Genomic DNA, 22391 nt, shown 5'->3' with positions numbered 1-22391 from the left:
TACCTTGATTGATTTGCATATGTTGAACCATCCCTGAATCCCTGGGATGAATCCCACTTGGTCAGGGTGTATGAGCTTCTTGATGATCTTCTGCATTCTATTTGCCAGTATCTTATTAAGGATTTTTGCATCTATGTTCATTAGTGAGATTGGCCTGTAGTTCTCTTTTTTGGTTGGGTCTTTCTCTGCTTTGGAGATCAAGGTGATGCTTGCTTCCAGGAATGAATTTGGGAGTATTGCTTCCCTTTCAGTTTCATTGAAGAGTTTAAACAGTAGTGGCAGTAGTTCCGCTCTAAATGTCTTGTAGAATTCAGTGGTGAAGCCATCAGGACCCGGGCTTTTCTTAGTTGGTAAGTTTTTAATTACATTTTTAATTTCATTGATATTGGGCCGTTTATAATTTTTAGGTCTTCTTTGTTCAACTTTGGTAATTCATACATATCTAGGAATCTGTCCATTTCTTCTGTGTTTTCAGTCTTATTAGCGTATGGGTTCTCGAAGTAGGTGTTGATGATCCTCTAGATTTCTCCTGGGTCCATTGTAATTTCACCCTTTTCATTCCTAATTGCATGGATTTGGGCCTTTTCTTTCCTTTTTCTGATAAGGTTGGCTAAGGGTTTGTCAATTTTGTTTATTCTTTCAAAGAATCAACTCTTGGCTTCATTGATTTTTTTGCATTGTTCTCTTAGTCTCCATCGCATTGATTTCTGCTCTGATCTTTATAATTTCCTCCCTTGAATGAAGTTTGAGTTTGTCCTACTTTTCTTTTTCTAGAAGCTTGAGGTTCACCATCAGCTTGTTTAATTGGGCTCGCTCTGTTTTCCTAATGTGAGTATTCACTGCTATGAATTTCCCTTGTAAGATTCCTTTCATTGTGTCCTATAGATTCCAATATGTTGTATTGTCATTGTATTTAATTGAAGGAACTGTCTGATTTCTTCTTTAATTTCCTCTGTGACCCATTGGTTACTCAGAAGTGTGTTGTTCAATTTCCATGTGTTTATGAAATTTTTGTGGTTTCTTTTGCTATTGATCTCCAATTTCATCGCACTATGGTTTGATAATATACAGGGGATAACGTCAGTTCCTTTGCACTTACTTAAACATGTTCTATGAGCAAGTATGTGGTCTATTTTGGAGAACGACCCGTGTGCAGCTGAAAAGAATGTGTATTCTGATTTGGTGAGGTGGAACACTGTAAACATCTGTCAAGTTCATTTATTCAAGAGTTTGATTGAGTTCTAGTATTTCATTACTTATTTTTAGTCTAGTTGATCTATCTATTTGTGACAGCGGGGTACTGAGGTCCCCCACTACTATTGTATTGGTGCTTATTTGATTTTTCATGTCCGTCAGTATTTGTTTTATATACTTGGGTGCCCTAGTGTTTGGTGCATATATGTTTATGATTTTCATCTCTTCCTCTTGGATTGTTCCCTTTACAAGCATGTAGTGTCCTTCTTTGTCTCTCTTAATCAGTGTTGGTTTGAAATCCACTTGATCTGCAAAGAGGATAGCTACTCCTGCTTTCTTCCAGGTTCCTATTGCATGGAGTATTGTTTTCCACCCTTTAACTTTCAGTCTATGAGTTTCTTTTTGAATTAAATGTGTTTCTTGTATGTAGCATATTGTTGGATCTTGCTTCTTGACCCATTCTGCCAGTCTATTTCTTTTGACTGGTGAATTGAGAACATTAACATTGATGGTTATAACTGATACATATTGGCTTATCCTTGTCATGACTTTTTCTTTTTGTTGGATTCTCCCCCTTTGCATTTAATTTCTTGTCATGCCCAATGGGTTCATTCTGCTGTGCTTCCTGGGGTTGTGATCCTCATTGTCTTTTCCTAGAATATTGTCTAAAATTTTTTGGAGTGCTGGTTTGGTATTCGTGAAGTTCCTAAGGTGCTCTTTGTCATGAAAGTATCTTATTTCTCCATCAATTTTGAAAGATTGTTTTGCAGGGTACATCAATCTGGGTTGGAGGCTGTTTTCCTTTAGGGCTTGAAATACATCACTCCAAGCTCTTCTTGCCTTGAGGGTTTGTGTTGAGAAGTCAGCTGTGATTCTGATGGGCTTTCCTTTGTGTGTGATTTGTTTCTTTTCTCTAACTGCTTGTAGAATTTTGTTCTTCTATTGGGTTTCTGGAATCTTAACTATTATATGCCTATGTATAAATTTTTTTGATCAAGGCTAGCTGAAGACCTGTATGTGTCACTTATCTGTATGTCAAGTTCTTTTCCCCTGCTTAGGAAGTTTTCTGCCATCACTTCTGTGAACAGTTTTTTTATGTCATCTGCACTCTCTCCTGTTTCTTCATTGACTCTGATCAGTCTTATGTTATTCTTCTTTGCATCATCTAGCAGCTGCTGGATTGATTTCTCGTGATCCCTTACTATTTTAAAGATATTTTTCTTTTCCTGGTCACTAATTGCAATCTTATCTTGTATATCTGAAATTCTACCCTCACTTTGGCTCATTCTGCTGCATAAACTTTTAATAGAGTTTTTCTGTTTTATGGATTCCATTTTTTTCCATGTTGGGATTCCATCATGTTCCTCAGCTCCTCTACTTTTTTATCTGTGTCCTCTCTAGATTTATTAATCATGTCTTGCACTATGGACACAATCTCTGCTGATATCTGAGAAATTATTTCTGATTTCATTTTTTCCAAATCCTCTTTGGTTGCCAGTTCAGGGAGTCCAGGTGGTTGAATATCAGATTGTTCCATCTTGTTTCCCTTTGGGATTGCTTTAGGTGATCTGGAAGTCTGGTTTTGAGACTTGTTTATGTGTCTTCTCATTTCACGGGGGGTGAGGGTGGGGTGCTACTGGCACCTGTGCAGCTCACCTCCTCTGCGCTGGGGGCAGCTCTGCTCCTCTGCACTCAGGGCAGTAGTACGTCGGCCCAGAAGGTTCACCCTATCATAATTTTTATTTAAAGGCAGAGACACCAAAGAGCTCATTTGTTGCTCTCTCTGCATGAACACAAAGGTCTTGGGGTTGAGGCCTCAGGGGTAGAGCACCTGCCCAGCATGCACACAGGCCCTGAATTTGACTCACCACCAAAAAAAGAAAAAGAAAATTGTCATGTGAGAACATGGTAAGGAGGCTACCGCCTGCACACCAGGAGGAAGGTCCTTAGCAGAAACCGAACAAGCCAGCACCTGTGCCTGGACCTCTCAGTCTCTACAAGTGTGGAAAATTAAATTGCGCTTGTCTACCCCACGCAGTCTGTGGTGTTCTGTTATGGCAGCCCAAGCAGACAAGCACACGTTCTTATTCCTCCCTTGTATTTTACCTGTCACAGTTTTCCCAGTGATCACTCTAGGGTGTCCCCTAGACATCACCTGGGATGTCCCCAGAGGCTCCTGTGTTCAGGCAGCCTGACCCCTAGATGGTGGGCCTTGACAGAGGAAGCGGGTCACTGGGCCTGTGCCCCTGAGGGTTTCTCATGTCCTTGGCTTCCCTCGCCTCTCCCTCTTCCTTTGCCTCTCCACTTCCTGCTTGCTAGCTCCCATGAGGTTAGCAGCTCCCTCCACTTTGCCCTCTTCCACATTCACCTCCTGACAGGGCCAGAAAAAGTCACGTGACCAATGGTGGAAACCTCTGAAACCATGAGCTGAGGTGCATCTGCCCTCCGTTAAGTTGATCTTCTTGGGTATTTTGTCATAGCAACAAAAAGCTAAGACAGGCTACAATATACATCTTGAACTTACGGCAGTATATTTGAGCTCATGCTGACTTCGTTCCAGTGAAACATAGCAATGCTCCCATTTCCTCCTCCTGCCCATGTAATATCTGTGTATAGACATACGTAATTTACATATGTTATCAACCCAACAACAGTTTTGTCATTATTCTTTAAAAAAACCTCTTGGGAAAATACACACATATAAACACTTGTCTTTTATGTTATTACCATTTCTAGTGCTTTTCGTCTTTTCTGTTACTTTCTACTTTTATTTCCTTTCAACCTGAAGTCTTTTTGCATTTCTTGTAGGAAAGTTCACTAAGAATGAGGTCATTCAGTCTGGTTTGGTTTTGGTTTTTTGTTTGGTCAGTTGGTCGGTCGGTCAGTCACTTGAGGCAGGGTCTTCCTATGTAATCCTGGCTGGCCTCAAATTCATGTGATCCTCGTGCCTCAGCCTTCAGAGTGCTGGCATACAGGCATGTGCCATGACATCTGGCATTGTTTAGTTTTTGTTCATCTTTGATTATCTTTAGTTTGTCTTCATTTTATTTTTTTATTTTTGGTAGCAGGGATCAAACTCAGGACCTTGTGTTTATGAGCAAGTGCGGTGCCACTGAGCTAAATCCCCGGCCCCTAGTTTGTCTTCCTTTTAAGGGCAGTTTTCACTGAATAGAGTTTCTTGGTTGACTGCATGTCCCTTGCCTGGCTCCACTCTTTCTGTGTCTTTGCTGGACGCTGCCTTCTTCCCCAGGCAGCGTGGGGTGGGTAGAGCACGACAGACCTCCAGGGCAGATGCTTCCAGTCTTCATCTGTCCGGCCCTGAGCTGGGGAAGCATTTCTGCAGTTGTGTCCAGGTTCAGACTTGGCCTGGTAAAGATGGTTTGCCCGTCCCTGCTTCACCCCAGCAAGTGCCCGGGATGGGTAGTGAGCTGCGTGTGGGCACACACACCTCCTGTGTGACGCACAGGTCCCTGGGCAGCATCCTGCCCTGTCCTCAAGCCCCGGCTCCCTGTCCTTCCCACCCAGGGTGGCCTGGTGTCTTTGTGTGTGCAGCACTGCAGATCAACTTGCTGTATACTCAGATGACCAGATCTTCTCTCTGTATGTGTTGTGGTATTTTTTAATTTAAATTTTCAAGTGGAAATCTTTCGGAAATAGTTTTCATAATGTCACTTTCCTGAGCGGAGTTTTCCACACCTAGCCTGAAGGTGTCACAGGCACAGGACCACTCTGATCTGCTTCTGGCTGGCTGATCCCAAAGACCTTGCTCGCCCCTGGTGCCCCTGCCTCTGCAGTGCCCACTGCCCTTCCAGCAGGACCCAGCAGTGTGTGGGCCATGGGTGCAGTTGCCCCATAGGGTACCATGAGCATGGTAAAGAGCCATCCTGTGGCCTCCACAGTGGGCACATCACCTGAGCAGAGGCACCTGTTTATGGTTCCAGGTACTGAAACACACCAGGATTTGTTTAATCAAGACGGTGAGGTCTACTTGAAGGCAGAAGTTTCACCACATCCCAGGGCAGGAGGCCGGGTGCTGCAGCAGCCACAGGGGCAGCCAGCTGTCAGAGGCAGGCAGAACCTTCCTGTGGCACTGGCACAGGCAGCCTGATTGCTTTGCGGGCCCAGGGTATGGCGGCCCCAGTGGTCAGGACCAGAGTCTGGCCTGCTGGGTCTCATGTCGGGTGAGCACAAGATAAGCTGGACCCGAGTCCAAGGGGTTTCCTGGGAGGGTGGTCCTTGCAGGCCAGCAAGCCCCCACAGTTCTGACCACACATGTAAGCCCAGGGATAAAGACAGGGCTAACTCGGCCTGCCAGACTACTCTGCCTCCGAGTGCTCAGCCACCTGGGAAGGCCTTCAAAGAGCAGTGTCCTCCCATGGTCCAGAGGGCAGAGCTGAACCCGACTGGTGTGGTTGCCTGTGACACCCAGAGCACAGGCCAGTGGTAGAGCCACTGTTCTCAGGCGCTGGGGACCAGGCGGGTTCCCCAACCAGGGTGGCCCTGGAACATCATCACTTCGCCCTCCTCTGTTGCCCAGCTGACCAGACCCACGCAGACCCTGCTGTTCTCCATGCTGCTGCAGCCTGTGTGTGCAGGACATGCTGTGTGGCCTCCTGGCTGAGCTGAGAGCTGGGTCAGGGACACTGCAGTTCAGCAGCTCCAGTTCCAGCCCTGACACCAAGCTGCTGGGGCTTTTTGTTTTGGGGGGTTTTGATTTGTTTGTTTTTGAGACAAGATCTCACTATGTAGCTCAGGCTGTCCTTGAACTCAACTCTGTAGCCTAGGCTGGCTTTGAACTTGTGGCGATCCTCCTGCCTCAGCCTCCTGAGTGCTCGGATTATAGATGTGTGCCACCATGTCAGGTGCTTGGTAGGTCAACAGCCTCATGATGCAGGGCAGCAGTTGTGTCTGTCTTCTCCCATAAAGCCTCCAACAGCCTCACATGACACTGTCATTCCTCTACAGGCAGTGTCTCCTACTGGGGCCCTCAGCATTCAGGCCTGACACTTGGCCCAACGCCCAGCCAGGCGAGCATGGCGAAGGCTCTCAGGTAGTGTCCCCAGACGGCGTTTTCTCAGTGGGTGGAGAAGAAACACAGCCAAACTCTCCATGACCTGACTGTGAGAACCAGGACCGATGAGTCTGCTCCAGTCTGTAGTTTTGAGTCAGGCTCTGTATGGACAGCGTAATGTTTTGCATTTTTGAAGCTGTGCTATACCTTAGATGAACCATGTAATGACTGTACGATATTTCTTCATGAGGACAGAACCGGGGTTGTTTCCTGTAGATTTTGGGGCATCAGTGTCTCGCTCCTGTCCACTCTCCAGGCCGTCTGGAGGCACATCCCAGTAGACCAGGATGTACAGAAGCTGGGCCTGGGCAGCTCAGGTAGACCGTGCCTCCAGGCCCGAGGTAAGGGAGAAAGGAAGAGGAAATGGTGGCCCACGGGATACAGACCCGCGAGACCAGGACTCGCTCACTGGACCACAACCTCCTCTTCAGTGGGTGGGTGCCTCACTTGGTCTGAGCATCGAGGGCGAGCCCCTTCCCTGCCCGAAGTTGCTGAGCTCTGCTGCCTGTGGCCTGCAGCTTGTCTTGTCTCATCTCTGCCAGCCCAGCTCCTGGAACTCATGGCCATCCACACCATCTGCCTGGCAGACTCCTGTGACAGGAGGCCTTTGCCCACCCAGGACCACAGCCTTTCCTTCCTCAGCACGCCCTGATTGGCATCACCACTTCCACCTCATTCACTGTCCTTTTTTATTTTTAAATTTCGAGATAGAGTCTGGCTGAGTTGCCCAGCAAGACCCAAACTTTTAATCCTTCTGCCTCAGCCTGTTTCAGGGCTGGAATTACAGTTATGGGCCAGCATACCCAGCTTCTCTGCCCCATTTTGTGATGATTTGTGCCACAGCCCTGTTCTCTGTCCTTCTCTGGCCAAGGGCAGGCAGGGTGGGTCCGGGCTGGCAGAGATGCGCCCATTGCCCAGGAGTACTGGGCTGTGTCTGAGGCGGGCGTGGAGGATACAGCAGTGGCCACTGCCTTGAAAGAGGAGGCTGCTGCTCGAGGTTCCCAGGAAGAAGGGCACACATGGGCCTCAGGAGGGAGAAGGGGCAGGCTGTGTGGGGACAACTCTGCTCACTGTGTGTGACTTACATAAAGGAGGGCTGGGGCTTGGGCTCTGGGCTGTGGGGTCCCTGAGAAAGGCCTGTCCAGGGCAGGCTGTTCGAGGGCTCTAGGAATTAGCTGCATAGTGACTGTCAGCCCGGGCTCAGCACGGACCTTGCTGTGTGCTGAGTGTGCTTTTGACTCTGCTTAGATGATTGTCACCAGAGACATGTGATGCATCTGTGACTCTGTTTGTTGAATTTTTTGCCAGGGTCCCACCTCTGCAGGTGCACTACAAGCTTCCATCGCCAGCTCCGGTGTCCCAGCTGCCTGGCAGAGCAGGGAGAGGGGGCTCCCCTGGCCCTGGTAGCACCCGGGATGGGCCCCGGCCGCCCATCAGCATCCCGGGACTGCTGCAGAGGCAAAGCACAGGCCGGTGCCCTCAGACAGAGGGGAGGCCTGGCAGAGGAGCATTCAAGCCGAGTGCCTGAGCAGATGGCGTCCTGGAGGCCCAGGACTACGCGGGCCCTGGAGAAGTCGTTAGCCTTTCAGAAGCACCGTAGTGACTCATTCTTGTCTTACAGATACACCAGTCCTGCTCTGGAAGGGCTCCTGTGACACCTGAAACTTAAAAACATGTATTTAAAGGAATGAACTCCTACCCCAGCATGTTTCTCATGTGGCATTTGCATTCTTGTGTTCATCCTTGTGAGGTTAGCACCTGTCTCTTGTGACCCCATGTCTCCTGCAGGGCCTACTCCCTTCTGGGAGCTGATGCAGGGGAGATGAGCGGTCCGCGTGCTGCACCTCCCTCAGTGTCTCTCTTCCTGGTGGCTTGTGCTGCTCTGTGAAGAATGTGGCTGTTGCTCTGGCTGAGCTTGTCAAGTAGTGTAACTGAATAAAACAGTCTGGTTGTCTGGCCACCTCTCTGTGCTGTGTTTCAGCACCTCAGACCCTCCTGGGGCCCATGAGCACTGTGCACAGAGTCCCCGCTTTCCAGGAAGGCAGCAGCACAGCACAGCTCTGCCTCGTCCCTTGTGGGGTGGTATCGCTCCTGTGTCTACCTGCAGTGCCCATGCCAGCCTGGGGTACAAGCAGCATGCCCCAGCCCTCCCAGCAGGAGGTGCTCGCACTCCAGAGCCACCCATGGGGCTCCCCACCCAGGCTGAGAAAGGTGTGCAGAGCTAGTTTCATGCCTTCCTTCTGCATTTGCCTACAGACTGTTGAAGAGCTCCGGCTGGCCCACAGCAGCTGTGAGACACAGGCACACAGAGGAGCAGTGGCCTCTGCAGACAGGCCATGCCAGGGGGCCTGTTCCGTCACACTGGCCTCCAGAGCCCCTGGCCTTGGCCATGAGACTCCTGAGCTGGGGCTGCAGGAGGAGGGGAGCCCCATGTGTGCTGTCCTTTAGGAAGGCACTGAGAGTTTACTTCCTCCAGAACTGTGTGCTAGTCAGGCATTCGCAGTTCCTGTACTAACATACGGTTCTGTTGGGCCTGTTCCCCATTTCTAGGTGTTATCCCTAATTCTGATGTTTTCCCTGTGCACTGAATAATGAATATATGTTTATTTAAACACTGGAGTAGAGGCTAAATGTGAAATATAAATAGTAAAAATACCTTGGAGAGCGTCTGCCTCCAGCCTGTCCCGGGTCTGCCACGTGCCAAATGCAGGTGGACTTGCAGGGCCTGCGGGCCAGGCCCTGCCTGTGGCATTTCCCAGGGCTCCTGTGAGAGCCCTCGCTGCCAGATGCAGGCTGCCGGCCACCTCCTCCTCTGTCCCGCTCTCCGTGAGAGCTGGGTCCCAGGTCCCCGCTGGTTGTTGATCTGTGACTTGACAACCTCAGTTCCCACCACTGCTTCACACTGCTTTCTAGACAAAAGCCTCAGTGCTGTGTTCTCAGCCTGTGGTGCTCTGTGTTTCTTGTTTTTCACAGTTGAGCTGCAGTCAGCCGTTGAGGTCCGCCAGCCCTGGGGGAGTGGAGGTGGCCACCCAGTGCCCACTGCCTGCCAGTCACTGTGCAGCGCAGGTCACAGCACCCCTCTGCCACACAGCTGCCAGTGGGATGTGCTCAGAAGGCTAGGGCTCTGGCACGTTTCTCACTGTAATTTTCTGACCTTGCTGTGCTTCTGAGTTTTAAGTAAGAAATTTTTGTCTGAGAAGGGACCCAGCCGGGAGGAATGAAATCCCAAGTTTGATTGATTAGTGGAGTCAGAATCAAGAATTAACAATGTTCTCTGAGAAATAACATGATTCTTGTCCAAACTGAACAAACAGGATTTCCTTCAGGATGTTTGCCACCAACAATGCTGCTATTTGTAAATGGAGTGGTAAAATGGTCACTTTAAGTGCAGTGAGAAAGTTAAATTTCATAGCTGGTCGACAGACAGCTAAAATCTTCTGTTTAACAGCAATGTCTGGCAGCCTCGTCCCACAGGAGGGCACTTGGTGGCATGGCCATGCTGCACCCTGGTGCTCAAGAGGACACCACACCAGATTCCTCTCCGTAAGAGCAGCTGTCTATTCAGTGCTGCTCTGTGCAAGCTTCGAGCAGCCGCAGGAAACTGCAGAGAGCACCCGGGAAGTTAGGTCAGTCTCTGGGCTCCTGGTGCGTGGCCAGCCCTCTACAGGGCACCAGCTGTGGGCACACTCATCAGCACAAGAATCCACTCTAGTCTCTGCTGCCTTCAGGAACTGGGTGCCTAGGACAGATACAGTGGGACCCGGCAGGCTTCTCGGGGGGGCAGACTCCCGTTCTGCTTTGCATAGTGGGCCCACCCCTGCTGTTTGTGCTTCATCCCTCATCCACTAAGTGTGATGCATCCAGCAGGGGCTCAGGGACTATCTGACCCCTCTTCTACCAGCTGGTTCCCGTTTAACACCTCACTTTCAGTGCCAGATTGCACCTGAGGCTGAGGGAGGAAATCAACTCCTTCTGGGGTCCAGCACTGGCCTGGACCTGGGGGGTGAGGGGGGTGCAGGTATCCCCAGGCCCCGCCCAGGCCTTGGAGGACTGAGCACCAGGCCACACTTGTCCCAGGAAAGATGGGTTTGAGGGATGCCAGCAGGGTCCCCAGTATGAAGCCTGAGGGTCAGGGCTTCAGGGGAGACTGGCTAGGGTAGGGCACGGGCATGGGGATGAGGAAGAGACCCTCGATACTCCACAGAAGGGTGCACAGTGTGTGGGCCAGGGCAGTGCCCCCCATACCTGGCTCCTGCCTCATGGACCTCCTCCTCCCCCAGGGAGTTGCTGCACACACAGCAGCCCTCAGGGAATTGCCCATTGACACAGGGCCAGTGAGGGGGCTTTGCTTTTCCTCCTAGGGACTGGTTTTAGTCCAGTTTTGTTCATGATTACATGACAAATGCAGGTGTTCTAGTCCAGTCTGCCACCAGGAAGTCTCAGAGCTCCAACCTGGACCTGGGTCCTCCATACACCCAGTTTTCTCCACATCTAACACAAGCAGGTACCCTGCGAGTGCCCTGTCTCAGGAGAAGGCCACGTGCCCTGCAAGGACTGGTCCCCACCACACTCATGCCGCAGTCAAGTCCACCCACGCAAAGTGCAGACCCCGCTGCGTCCAGGTCGGCTGCCCCTCCTCTGTGTTCCTGGCAGCAGACGTCTGCACGTCGGTCTGGCCACACCTCCTCTGCCCTTTCTTTCCTCCTCACTTTTGTCCCTGAGGCCCAGGCCCTGCTGGAAGAACGCTAGCCCTCTCCACAGAGCCTCTCGGCTTCCACATCAGGTCCCCTGTTCCAGGTGGCGCCTCGCATGGCTCTGTCCAGCAGCTGTCACCCGCCAGACGCACTCCCCACCGCTGCCTTGGCTCCCATCTCTCAGAGTAGAAATCGCCTGCCATGTGGCAGAAATTTCATTTTCAGCTTTAAATTTTCCATGGAGAGTGTAAAGTGCGGTATTAATTTACAGTTGCTAACTGCGCTTTTCATAGTGAAAGCACAGACAGCTAAGCATATTCCCCCCAAGCACACAGAGCAGACTACTGAGCGCGCCACTGGGGCGGCATGGCGATTAACCTCACGGGATCGGCGCCGAGGACCTGGCACCTTCCCTCTGCAGCGGCACGTCCGGGTGGGGCCACCCTGCCTGGGGCCTGGCAGCGGGGACAGGAGCATGAGGAAGGCCTGGGCGGAGGGAGCGGGACCCCCCAGCCCCCCGCCTGCCCACTGCAGCCCCCATGGTGCATTTTGTTGGAAGAACGTTCCAGAAAACTCCAGATCCCCAGGATGATGTGGAGATGGATCCAGAAACCACTCTGCCACCTTGGGAGGCAGAAGTGTCCCCTGGCACCGCCCACCAGGACCCCCAAAGGCTGGCCCCTTGCCCAAGGACATGAGCGGCCCTGAGACATCACTGCCACTCCCCTACAGGACAGAAATTCCTTCAAATCTGAGCAACTATAAATATGGAGGGAGGTTTTGAACAGGTTTTCTTTTCAGACTAAAAGGAAATTCCTAAAATTCTTAGGTGGTAAATCCAGGCCTTCACTCCAGCTCACTGGTGCTGACACTGGACGGAGATGGCAGGGCATTGGCCCTGGAGGTGCAGGTGGCCCTGCAGCCTGACACTGTCCTCACTGTCCCACCCCGGGCCCGCCAGGCCCTCCGAGAGGTTCTTGGCTAATCTGTCTCCATAGCCCAGGAGAGGCACCCACGCCCCTGAGACAGCCCAGCTCCGCCAAGGGAGCCCCGCCATGTCCACCCACTGTGTCCGCGTGTCTTCTGTGATTTCCATTCTGCCAGGAGCATCACGTGCAGAAATGGTACAGCACCAGTGTGGGTGGGACAAGCCAGTTGCTGAGACCCAGCTTCACTGTGGTGCGTGCTTTGTGCATTTGCGTCATCCTCTGGGCTTGCATACTCAAACTCTTGTACACACACTACACACGCAGTTCATTCTGAACCCTCAGTGGCTGCTGATTTCATGGCCCCTGTGCAGCCCCGGGGATGAGGACAGCACTCACGGGACTAGAGGACAGCTCTACCCGAGCCTGCCCGGCCGTGGGCCTCTGGGCCAGTCCAGTGGGGAGCTGTGCTCTGGGAGAGGCCCCTGCACATTCCCACAGCCGGGCTGTGTCTCTGACAAAACAGGCCCATTTCTCACCGTTTCTGGGTAGCCAGAGCCAGGAGGGCACAGGCCTCTGGGAGAGCACTGGGTCTGGCACCCCCTCTGGCGATGTCCCTGTAGGCACTGAGTCTACACAGCACTGACAGGAGCAGCACGGCCTGGCTCCGGGTTTCTTTACACCGTGTCAGGGGGTCCCAGGCTCTGGCAAGAAAGACAGTGCTGCACATCCCCGTTTAGGCCAGCCACCTGGGCCCAACTTGGGCCATCCGGGTCATAGGAAAAGAACCCACTCCAGCTACTGGGAAAGAGCCCAAGGCTCTGACGTCCACTGGTTTCAAGAGTGACCACCCAAACCCAGGGAGGCACAGAGCTGATACGGGCGGGCCAGCCTCTGCCGGGATGGGAGGGCCAGAGGGCCCAGCTGGGATCGCCATGCTGGGTGTGATGAGAAGCAGCCAGGGCACAGGTGTGGTGCTGACGGCCTGTGCAGGCAGCGTGATGAGCAGAACCCACACGTGGCCACATGTGGGGAGCATGGGGTCGGCTGCCATTGCAGCGACGCTCCCTTCGTGCCTTCCAGGGACCCCCATGTGGTTCCTCTGATTTCCCTAAAACTGGCTGTGGCCGGGAGTGTAGCTCAGTGATGACGCCTGTACCTACACTCAATCCTTAGCACCATGTAAAAAATGTGAAAGATCAAAAAACCTTATTTAGGGCCGGGGATTTAGCTCAGTGGTTTCTCCGCCTGCTGCGCAAGTGCAAGGACCTGAGTTCAATCCCCAGTACCAAAAAAAAAAGCAAAAAACCTTATTTATTACCTAATGTATTTCACTGGAAGCAGCAACTTGGGGAGGTGGAAGGGATGGGGTTCTCATGGTCTGCTCTGCTCCCCGGTGCCATCAAGAGGCAGCCCACGGCTGCTGCAGAGGGTGCGCTCTGGGTCCTGGGCTTGATGCTGGGCCCTGCCCCACAGTGTCCACCCAGGAGGTGAACAGAGCCCATGTGACCCCAAGGCCAGGATTGTTGGGGGCCCCACAGGCATGGCTTCGAGGAGGACCAGGCCCCCTGAACACAGGTGGAGCCCAGAGCCTGCTCAGCACCTGGGGAGGGATCAGGTTCATGCAATGCAGCCACTGCTCCAGCCACAGGCTCATGGGGACTGGAGGCCGTGGCTGAGTTCTGCGTCCTGGGTGCGGCACCGAGCCTGGGATGGGGCAGCAGGTCCAGCATGCTCAGGGGGGCATGATGCGGGCAAACCCCAGAGAGCCCCAGTGAGTCCAGGGTCAGCTGCAGACACCCTGAGAACCTGGGCGCGAGACAGGGCTGGCCACAGTTCCTCCTTTTCCCAAGCACAGTGTGCTCCAGTCACCATCACCATTCTTAGGAAAACGGCCTTGGAAGCACTGTGGGCCCTGGGTCTCTCCGCAGACTTGAGCACACTCAGGGCATCCAGCTGATCACAGAGGCCCGGCCCCACTCAGCGGTACGGTGCCAGGCTGGGCTGCGGCGTCCCTGCCCCGCTGGTGAGGCCTGGCTCTTGGGACCCTTGGGGCTGTTGCATCTCCAGCCAGAGGCACACTCTCCTCGAGGGACCGGAAGTGTGCAGCTGCAGACACTTGAGGGTGGAAAGAATTTGGTAATTAGAGTCACGGACCTTTAGAAACCTCAGGAATCCGTCTTCAGGAAATATCTTTTCTCCATCGCAGACACACTGAGAAATGTGATTTCAAATTCTGCTGAGCACAGGCACTGGCTGCTCAGGCCTAGACACCAGGAGGGCCTGGATGTCAGGGTGTGCTGGAGGAGGAGTCTGGGGCCTCGGGTGACAGTTCTACCTGCATGAGCACTGGGGCCCTCAGCCAGGTGGGAGAGCAGACGAGAGCCCAGAGCCCAGCCTGGGAGGATCCAGGAGGCCAGAGGCCAGAGGAGCCACCTGCCTAGTGCCCCAGCTCTGCCCACCCTGCCCCCTAAGGTCCAGGCCTACCTGGGTTGGGCAGGCAGTGAGTCAGCTCAGCTCATGGAGGGGCTGGGTCACTACGAGAGTCCAGGTGACCGGGGGAGAAGAGGGGAGCAGCCCAAGTCGTCTGTCCAGGCTCGGCAGTCGCACAGGGCCAACGGGAGCCCTCAGGTGCTGCAGGTGGAAGCTGGGGCTTCTAGGTTGCAGAAAACAGAGGCCTCAATCGAGCACAGCCATACACCCACGGCCTCCACTCCACAGGGCTCCCACTGCGCCAATGTGCAGACCGCTGAGCTTACCCCTGGGCTGCATGCCTCTGCTCAGCCCAGGCATTCAGCTGATGTGTGTGCATATGTGTATGTATGTGTGTGTGTGTTTGTGCGCGCATGTGTGTGCATGTGTATGTGTGTGCACCAAGCAAGGGATGCAAACTGCCCAGCCCCTGCATGGTCCCCCTCAAGCATGGTCACCTTGGGAGGTGGTAGAAGGTGGGGAGGAGCAGCTGGCCCTGCCCCAAGAGCCCATGGTGTTTTCTGGCCATTCGCTGGGCTCTTCTGCCCAGTGGCTTCCTCTGACTCTGAGCTGGGGCTGCTGTGGGCCTGCAGGTAGACCCTGGGTGCTCCAGCAAGGTGTGTGCCCCGGGCCGTTGCTTCCCTCCTGCAGGGACAGCATCCTCCAGCAGGCTGTCATCCAGTACATCTGCTTTCTCCATTCTACAGCTCAAACTGGACTCTGGTGGCAGAGGCAGGGCTGTCCAGCAAGGCCCTGAGAGGACAGGCTCTGATGACAAGAAAGCAGTGGGCACTGGGGACCAGCATGCTGCCCAGGCCTGCTTCTCTGCAAAGCCAAGTCCTCCCAGCCAGCTGCATCAGGGCAGTGCAGAGGGGCTCGGTGAGCTTCTGAGTCCGGTAATGCGAGAGGCGGCATCAAGTTCTGCCATTGTGGGGATGCACAAAGGCACAGCCAGGACAGCCCTGTTCACACGACCCCCCCGGGGCTGGGGTCACCTTGAGAGGCCCCTCTGGGGACAGGAGGAGGTCCCACGCCTGGGGGCAGCTGGGCTCCACCCAGATGGCTGGGATTCTGGCAAAGCCATCGCCCTCACCAGTCTCAAGCCAGCCCGGCCTGGCCCAGCTTCAGTGGCCCAGGACTCAGTCAGTGTGTGGAGGGCACAGGGCATACATCTGACCCAGGCAGGCAGGGCAGGAGGAGGTAGAGATCGCCAGCTCCAGAGCAGCCCAGGGCTCACACTGCCCTCAAAACTCGTCACCCGCTCCTGCCCCGGGACCCTTGGCCTCCACCCTCCTGAGTCCAGCCTCAGAGCCGTTTCCGACCCCTCTGTGCCCTGGCACAGTCGGTGGAGCTGGGGTTCAGTTTCCCTGTGGGCATTCCCATCCTCTGCCTCCCACCAGCTGGCTGGGGACCTGGGCCCAACGCCCACCTCTGGGGCCCTGGCGTGGCAAGGTCTGCCTGCAGTGAGCCTTGCAGCCACCTTGGAGCCTCCTCCCAGGGGCAGCAGAACACAGGGAGCACCCAGGACACCCCCCTTGCTGGGGCACCACACAGGCATCGCCCAGGGCCTGGGACTCTAGGGTCTGAGGGGTGTGGGGTGTCCTGTGCCCCTGGCCTTGTGCCCTGGGGGAGGACGAGTTGTGCAGACACTGCACACACTCCTGGGAGCAGACACATGGACGCCTTGCACAGTCATACAAGCTCAGTGCAAATGCGTGTGCTCACTCATGTACAAAGGCTCACGTGCACAGGCGCTTTGGCCTCGAGCAGCCATGTGCACAGCTGAGCGGACTGGCTGATGCCATGGCTGGGCATCTTCTGCCCCGCACACCCTTCCCGGGAGAGGCCTGCACCCATGGGCCAGGACCTGTGGCTACCTATCCGCCCTGAGCAAGCGGCTGCCACACCCTGCACCGGCAAACTCCCTGGACAAAGGCTGTTGGCTTTGCAGCCCTCTCCCTGGTGGGCGTGGCACTTCCGCAAGCGAGGGTCACAGCACTTTGTAGTGTGCCGAGAATCAAACAAACGGTAGCGCTTTGAAGCCCAGGCTGCTGGCACAGCCCAGGATCCTGAAGAAGGTCCCTGTCCAGGGTGGGTGCCTGCCCCACCCACCTCTGCCCCAGAAAGGGCTGAGGTCCCCTCACAGCCAGGGGGCCCCAAAGCCAGTAGGGTCTGTTCCCACCCACAGCCCACGGTGCTATTTCCTGATAGAAACTGTGTCCTTCAGCAGGAGTGCAGGGTCCCTGGGACCCAGTACCCAGGTAACAAGCCCCTCCAGGCCCAGCCCTGCCCCGACCCTCTGACACTGTGCCTTGCCAGTCTGGGTCACTTGGTTCTGGCAGCTCTGAGGCGGCCCGGTGCTGGTCAGAGGGTGGGCTGGGGTCTCCTGCCTGGGCACACCTTGGGTCTCGGGCTGGTGATGTGAGGAGCTCCATGTAGAGGCCATGGCTAGGAGGAGCCATGCCAGGTGGGGCCTTCTCGGGTGTGGGGCCCTGCAGGCCCAGGCCTGGCCCCAGAGCTGTGGGTGGGAGTCTTCGTGGCACTGGTGAACAGTGTCGGTACAACTGCTGCATGTACATGCATGCGCGTGCGCGGGAGCACACACACACACACACACACACACACAGCCCAGAGTGCACCCTTCCGTGTAGGGGCCGGGTCCCAGGCATTGGGAGCCATTTTGGCCCAGGACCCCTGGCTCTGGTTCGCAGAACCCCAGAGCATGACTCCACAGGCCACAGGCCACACTCCTGCCCTCCAGGGTGGGCCACAGCATCCAGGGCTCCATTGGTCTGTGCAACCCAGTCCTAGGACCTAGCTGTGTCTGTGCACCGGAGCCTGAACCTCCAGGACAGGGTGACCATCCCCTCCCATCCAGCTGGGCTTCAAGTCCAGGCTGTCCCCAAGAGTCCAGTACAAAGACTGAGGCTGGCCCTGGGAGCCAGTGACAGGAAAGCCACTATGCCCAGGTGCGGCAGCCCCTGAGTGGATCAAAGCCTGGCCCTGCCCGGCAGAGTTGCCAGGGAACGAGCCCCGGTCTGGAGATAAGACCAGCCAGGCCAGGGGCTCTGGAGCTCAGCTTTCAGCCCTGATAGTGTCCTGAGACAAGAAAGAGGAGGTAGCATCCAGCCTGCAGCTGTCCCTGGCCCAGGGGACCCCAGTGGGCAGCTGTGTGCGCTGTGGACCCTAGGCACCCACGAGAGCACCAGAATGCTAGGGGACTCGGAGCCTGAACATGGGTCCTCCTGCCTCAGGCCCACGAAGAAGGGATGGGGAGGGAACAGCAGGGCCTCCATAGTCACTCCATACTCACACATGCGTGGACATGGCACACGCCCAGACCTGCATGCACACAGGCACATCTGCACACACTGTGCCCACGTGGGACTACACATGTGTGTGCCGGCCAGGGCACTTGTATCTACAGCAGACACAAGGGCACACATGCACATACTCCACGTGGGTGCTGCACACAGGCACACGCTGAGAAGCTCATGTCCACACCCTCATTGGTAGCGGGCCAGGTGGGCTTTGAGGTAGGCTGGGCCATCGTCCCCAGATGCTGCTGGATGACCAGCCCTGCTGGCCTGCACAGGAGCTATGCGGGTGGTGGGGGACCCTTCAGTGTCAGTGGGGGCTCCCTGGGCTGCTGTGCTGGGCGCCTGTCCATCCAGTGCAGGGACTCAGAGGCCCCAGGCAAGCATGGAGCAGCACCCTAGCCCATGCCTTGCAGGCTGCTCCTGAGACCTCATCTAGGGCTCCCACTCAGATGTGTCCAGGACTGTCTGCCTAGGGCACCCCTGGCCTCCGGCCCTGCCCTGCCCTGGATTCCACAGCCATCTGCACACCCAGCCAAGGGCCTGGGCTGCCGCAGGATTTCTTGCTCCCTGGAGGCCAGCCAGGGCTGACTTGGGTGGAGGTGGGATCCCCCCACCCCCCACCTCTGAGCTGCTCTGCTGGGCTGGTGCCCGGCGGGCGAGGGTTGCTGGCTGGTGCTCCTCTCATTTCCTCTTGGCCTGCAGGCCCGGCTGCCTTGGGAACAAAGGGTGGATTGTGCCTCTTTCAGGGCCTGCTCTCCAGCCGGGCCTGGGATGCTCCCGGGCTGGCCGCTGCTCGGGCCGGGCCTGTGGGTGATGGCTGTACTTCCAGCCTCGCAGGGCTCCCCTGGCAGACCCTCCTAGGCTCTGGAGCCGGCAGCACCAGCCCCAGGCTCCCCCCAGGCGGCTCTGCAACTGGGAGCCGTGACTAGGCCGCCTGGCTCTCCTTGCCCAGTGCCTGGCTCTGTGTGCAGCTCGTGGGTGCCGCCCGGCCCCAGCAGCTCAGGCCTCTGTGCACCCTGCGCCCTCACCACCGCCCATCCACTCTGCTGCCTGCCTGTGCTCCGGCTCCCTGGGCTGGGCACTGGGGCCCCTGTACTCAGTGTTGGCCTTGGGGAGGCGGGGGAGCCAGAGAGGGCCAAGCAGGGCCACAGCCCGCGCACACTCCCACCACCACAGGTGCATCTGTGAGCCTTTAGTGCAAACCAGTGTATCCAAGCTGTCTGGGCCACTCGGGGCAGAGCCGACGGCAAGCAACACCCCTTCACCTGGCTAGAGCCCCCGGCAGGTGTCCGTCTCTCAGGACGGACTGACTGACGCCAGCGGGGGCACGGACTCCACAGTCAGAAGCACATGGCCCAAGAATCCACGCACCAGTCCTCGCCCTGCTGGCCCAGCCCCTCCAGGCCTGAGGACACCCGGTTGCCCAGCGCTAGGCGTCAGCCTTGGCCCCGACCGAGCCCTCACCGGCTGCGGCTTCAGCTCCCACTGCCGCCATCTCAGGGGCTTTGTGGAGCAGAGTGGGCCAGTGCCATGGTCCTGGAGGGGCTCTGGGAAGGCGCTTCAGAGGATGCTTTTGGAAAAACACTACACACAAGAGCTGTGCATAGAGAAGGAAGTTCAGCTCTGTGGAGCCTGGTGCCACTGGCATCGCCCTCCCGGCCTGGGCTCCCGCCACGCAGGAGGACTCTGAGAGCACCCTGGGAGCTGCCCAGGCACAGGCCAGGCAGAGCAGGAGAGGAGTGGGCCCAGGCCAGGCGGACGGGGCTCCCCATGTTCCTGCGATGCCGGGGGGTGGCAGGAGCCACTGTGACACGGTCACCGCCCACCCAGGTGCGGGGCCTTGAGACATGGAGACCGACTCCCTGGAGACGCTGAGGGTGGCGGGTGGCAGTGGGGTCCCACCTGCCCGGCATGTCTGTCCCTTCATCACCTGGGTGGCCCAAGTTCCTGGAGGTACAGCCCGGCCTGTGCCCCAGAGCTGCTGCTCCGAGGTCCTGGTGAGCAGAGCGCGAGGGCTCCTGAGGTGGCTCTGAGGGGACATGGGGGGAGGGGCCCATGGGGTCGGAGGGACGGGGGTCAGCAGTCCCCAGGGGTACAGTGCTCCTCACCCCAGTCTGGCCCAGGAGTCTGAGGCCTTCCGGAAGGTCATAGAGAGCCACCGTGGGAGGACCGGGCCCCAGCTCTGCCAGGCCTCCTCGTGTCCGGCCGCTGTGGCCTCACTGCCTTCTCCCTCCCACGCTTGCCTGGACCCCGGACATACCGGAGCCCCTGCCCGGGCCAGGCCTGGCACTCTCCTGACGCCTAGGGCAAGGGCAACACGCAGGGCACAGGGGGGCAGCCGTCCTGGAGCTCACCTGAGGGCAGTGGCAGGGGCTCCAGACCCCCAGTGAGCCATATGCCCCCAACTGCCCCACCTCCTCCTCCCCTTCCAGGGCGGCTGCAGATCCCAGGAGAGCGAGCGGTGGTGTCACCTTGCTCTGTGCAGCCCTCCAGCCCTCCCGCCGCGTACCCAGTGCAGGGGCGGGGCAGCCAAGCCCTGCTCCTCACCCACCACGCTGATGGCACATGGGGTCCCATTCTTGGCCAGGGACCTTGGTGAGCCTGAGTCTCTGCTGGGCAGTGCCCCCGGCAAGGGAGTCCAGAGGTGGCACAGAGCTGGCTAGGACACTCCCTCCCCGGCCCCAGCTGTGGGGCATCAGGCGGCAGGCACCCAAGCAGGGCAGCAATGGCCCCTCTGCCTGGCCCCTGCTCCCCAGCGCCACCCTGAAGGAGCATGGCCAGCACCCATCTGTGGCTGTGGCTTGGGCCGAATCCTAGGAGTAGGCTCTGGTGTCTCACTGCCTGTCCGGCCACCGCCACATCCCTGCTCAGTGTAGGGACAGGGAGCCCTCGGATGTCACCCCGGCAGGGGACCCACTCTCTGGCCCCCGCCCCTGCCAGCACCGCTCCCTGGGTCTGGCAGTCACCCGGGTCACTCGGATGTCTGTGTCTAACCAGCCCCTGTAGGTCCTGCCCGGTACTGGATCCTGGGTCCTGGAGCCAAGCCCCCCCGGGTGTCCCTGCCCCTGGGTCCTCGAGTCTGTCCTGGGCCCGGGGCACGACTGATCTCCAGCCAGGCCCTCTGACCTGCAGACCGGGTGGGGCTGTCCCTGTCCCCCCTCTGCTGTCCACTCCCACTCCCGCCCTTCGGAGACAGCTGCGGGCCGGCCCAGGACACCCTTTGAAGCCAGAAGGCGGGGCCGCTGTCACACCCGAGGGTGTCAGAGCCCAGCCGGCCTTTCAAGCTCTCGGCCCTCACAAGTGAGCGGCTTATCACAGCCGGATGCTGAAGGGGGGGGGGGCAGACTGGCACCAGGCCTGGCCTCAAACACCCCCTGAAGATCCTTACCCAGGACTGTGTCCCCTCTTGAGAGGCCATCGGAAGCCACCGGGGTCACCCTGAGGTCACCTCCCGGCCCTGCTGGGACCCTCAGCGCCGGGGACACTGGGGATGCAGGCGCATGCTCTTCTCCATCCCTGCAGCCTGGTGGCTGCTCGCTGACCTTCCTGGGAGGTCCAAGGGCACTGGGGCCTCACTCGGCCTGTCCATGTGGAGGGTGGCGGGGTGGGGCCCTCTCCTGCCGGCCCCTGGTCCTGCTAGGACTCTGCGCCAGCCCCTGGCCCCCAGCACACCCAGCCTCCCGCATGTCCAAGCCCTGCAGGGGAGGTCAGGGCCCAGGGAGGCCCGATGAGTCTTTTGCCCCACGGGTCCTGCTACCCAGCCTGGCAGCCAACACAGGCACAAGGTTTGCTCCAAAGCTGGCCCAGCTCCCAGTGACCTCCCGGGACCCCCGGAAGGGCCCAGCCTGGTCTCAGAACCCAAGCCCGGGGCTCTGCCACCCTCCTGCCCAGACCAGGCAGGGACAAGGGACCTCATGTCATTGCGGGTGGCTCTGGCCTCAGGGTCAAGAGCACAGGCTCAGGGTCTCGACTGGCTCCTTCCAAGCTCCAGGAGAGCAACTCGACTCCTGTACCCACACACAGCCTGGGGGGCTCCGCTGCCAAAGCTCTCCAGCCCTCACGTTCCTGCTCTCCCCACCCCGTGCCTCACTGAAACCCAAGCGGGCCTCAGCAGCCTGCTCTGTCTGGGCCATGCCTGTGACCCCCAGCTGCAGGTTGCTTGGGCCCCTGTGGTGCCTGTGGCCACTCTCCAGGGTCAGCCAGCCAGCTGGAAACGGCCCCATCACCCAGAGGCAGGGCCACGTTGCACAGGTGCCCGGGCCAGGGCGAGTGCCCGGAGCAGAGTCCTGAGCTGCGTGGATGCCCCAGCTCCCACCTTCTGAGGCCGCTTTCCTGAGGGGCCCAGCAGGTTGCCGCTGCCATGGGCCAGCCGAAGACCCTGCACACCAGTGAGACCCTGACCCAACCCCTGCCAACAGTGGGGACCACTGTCCACCATCACGGGGGCCGGGCGGACACCTGGGTAGAGCCCCATGGACGGCGGTGGCCGTGGCCCAGCCCCACCCAGCTGCCAGAGGCCACCGTGCCAAAACCACACAAGGTGGGGCTGAGACAGCAGAATCCTCACAGCCACAGGAGGCCCGGTCAGCCCGCCAGAGCCACTCCCAATGAACCAGTGCTCTTGGGGACACCAGGCCTCAGGCCCTGGGACTCACACCCGCACACACGCGTGCACATGGCAGGCGCAACATGGACCGGACAGTCGGGAGCCGTG

General features: G+C 57.2%; 1 protein-coding gene across 1 annotated transcript in view; it reads left to right on the top strand.

Moving 5' to 3' along the window:
* Rnf212 (ring finger protein 212) overlaps positions 1-8405 on the top strand; it is a 38743-nt gene extending 30338 nt beyond the window's left edge. The window contains 3 exon segments of the mRNA XM_004847455.3: positions 6160-6244; positions 7574-7775; positions 7777-8405. Coding sequence (XP_004847512.2) covers positions 6160-6244; positions 7574-7775; positions 7777-7920 — 431 coding nt within the window. The 3' untranslated portion in view covers positions 7921-8405.
* Positions 8406-22391: the final 13986 nt, after the last annotated feature.

Source organism: Heterocephalus glaber, unplaced genomic scaffold (assembly GCF_053883595.1).
Source record: "Heterocephalus glaber isolate CG9 unplaced genomic scaffold, H.glaber_assembly_v1.0 deba00001509, whole genome shotgun sequence".
Classification (NCBI taxonomy): domain Eukaryota; kingdom Metazoa; phylum Chordata; class Mammalia; order Rodentia; family Bathyergidae; genus Heterocephalus; species Heterocephalus glaber.
The sequence above is the reverse complement of the archived record's forward strand: the minus strand, read 5'-3'. Positions and strand labels throughout refer to the sequence as shown.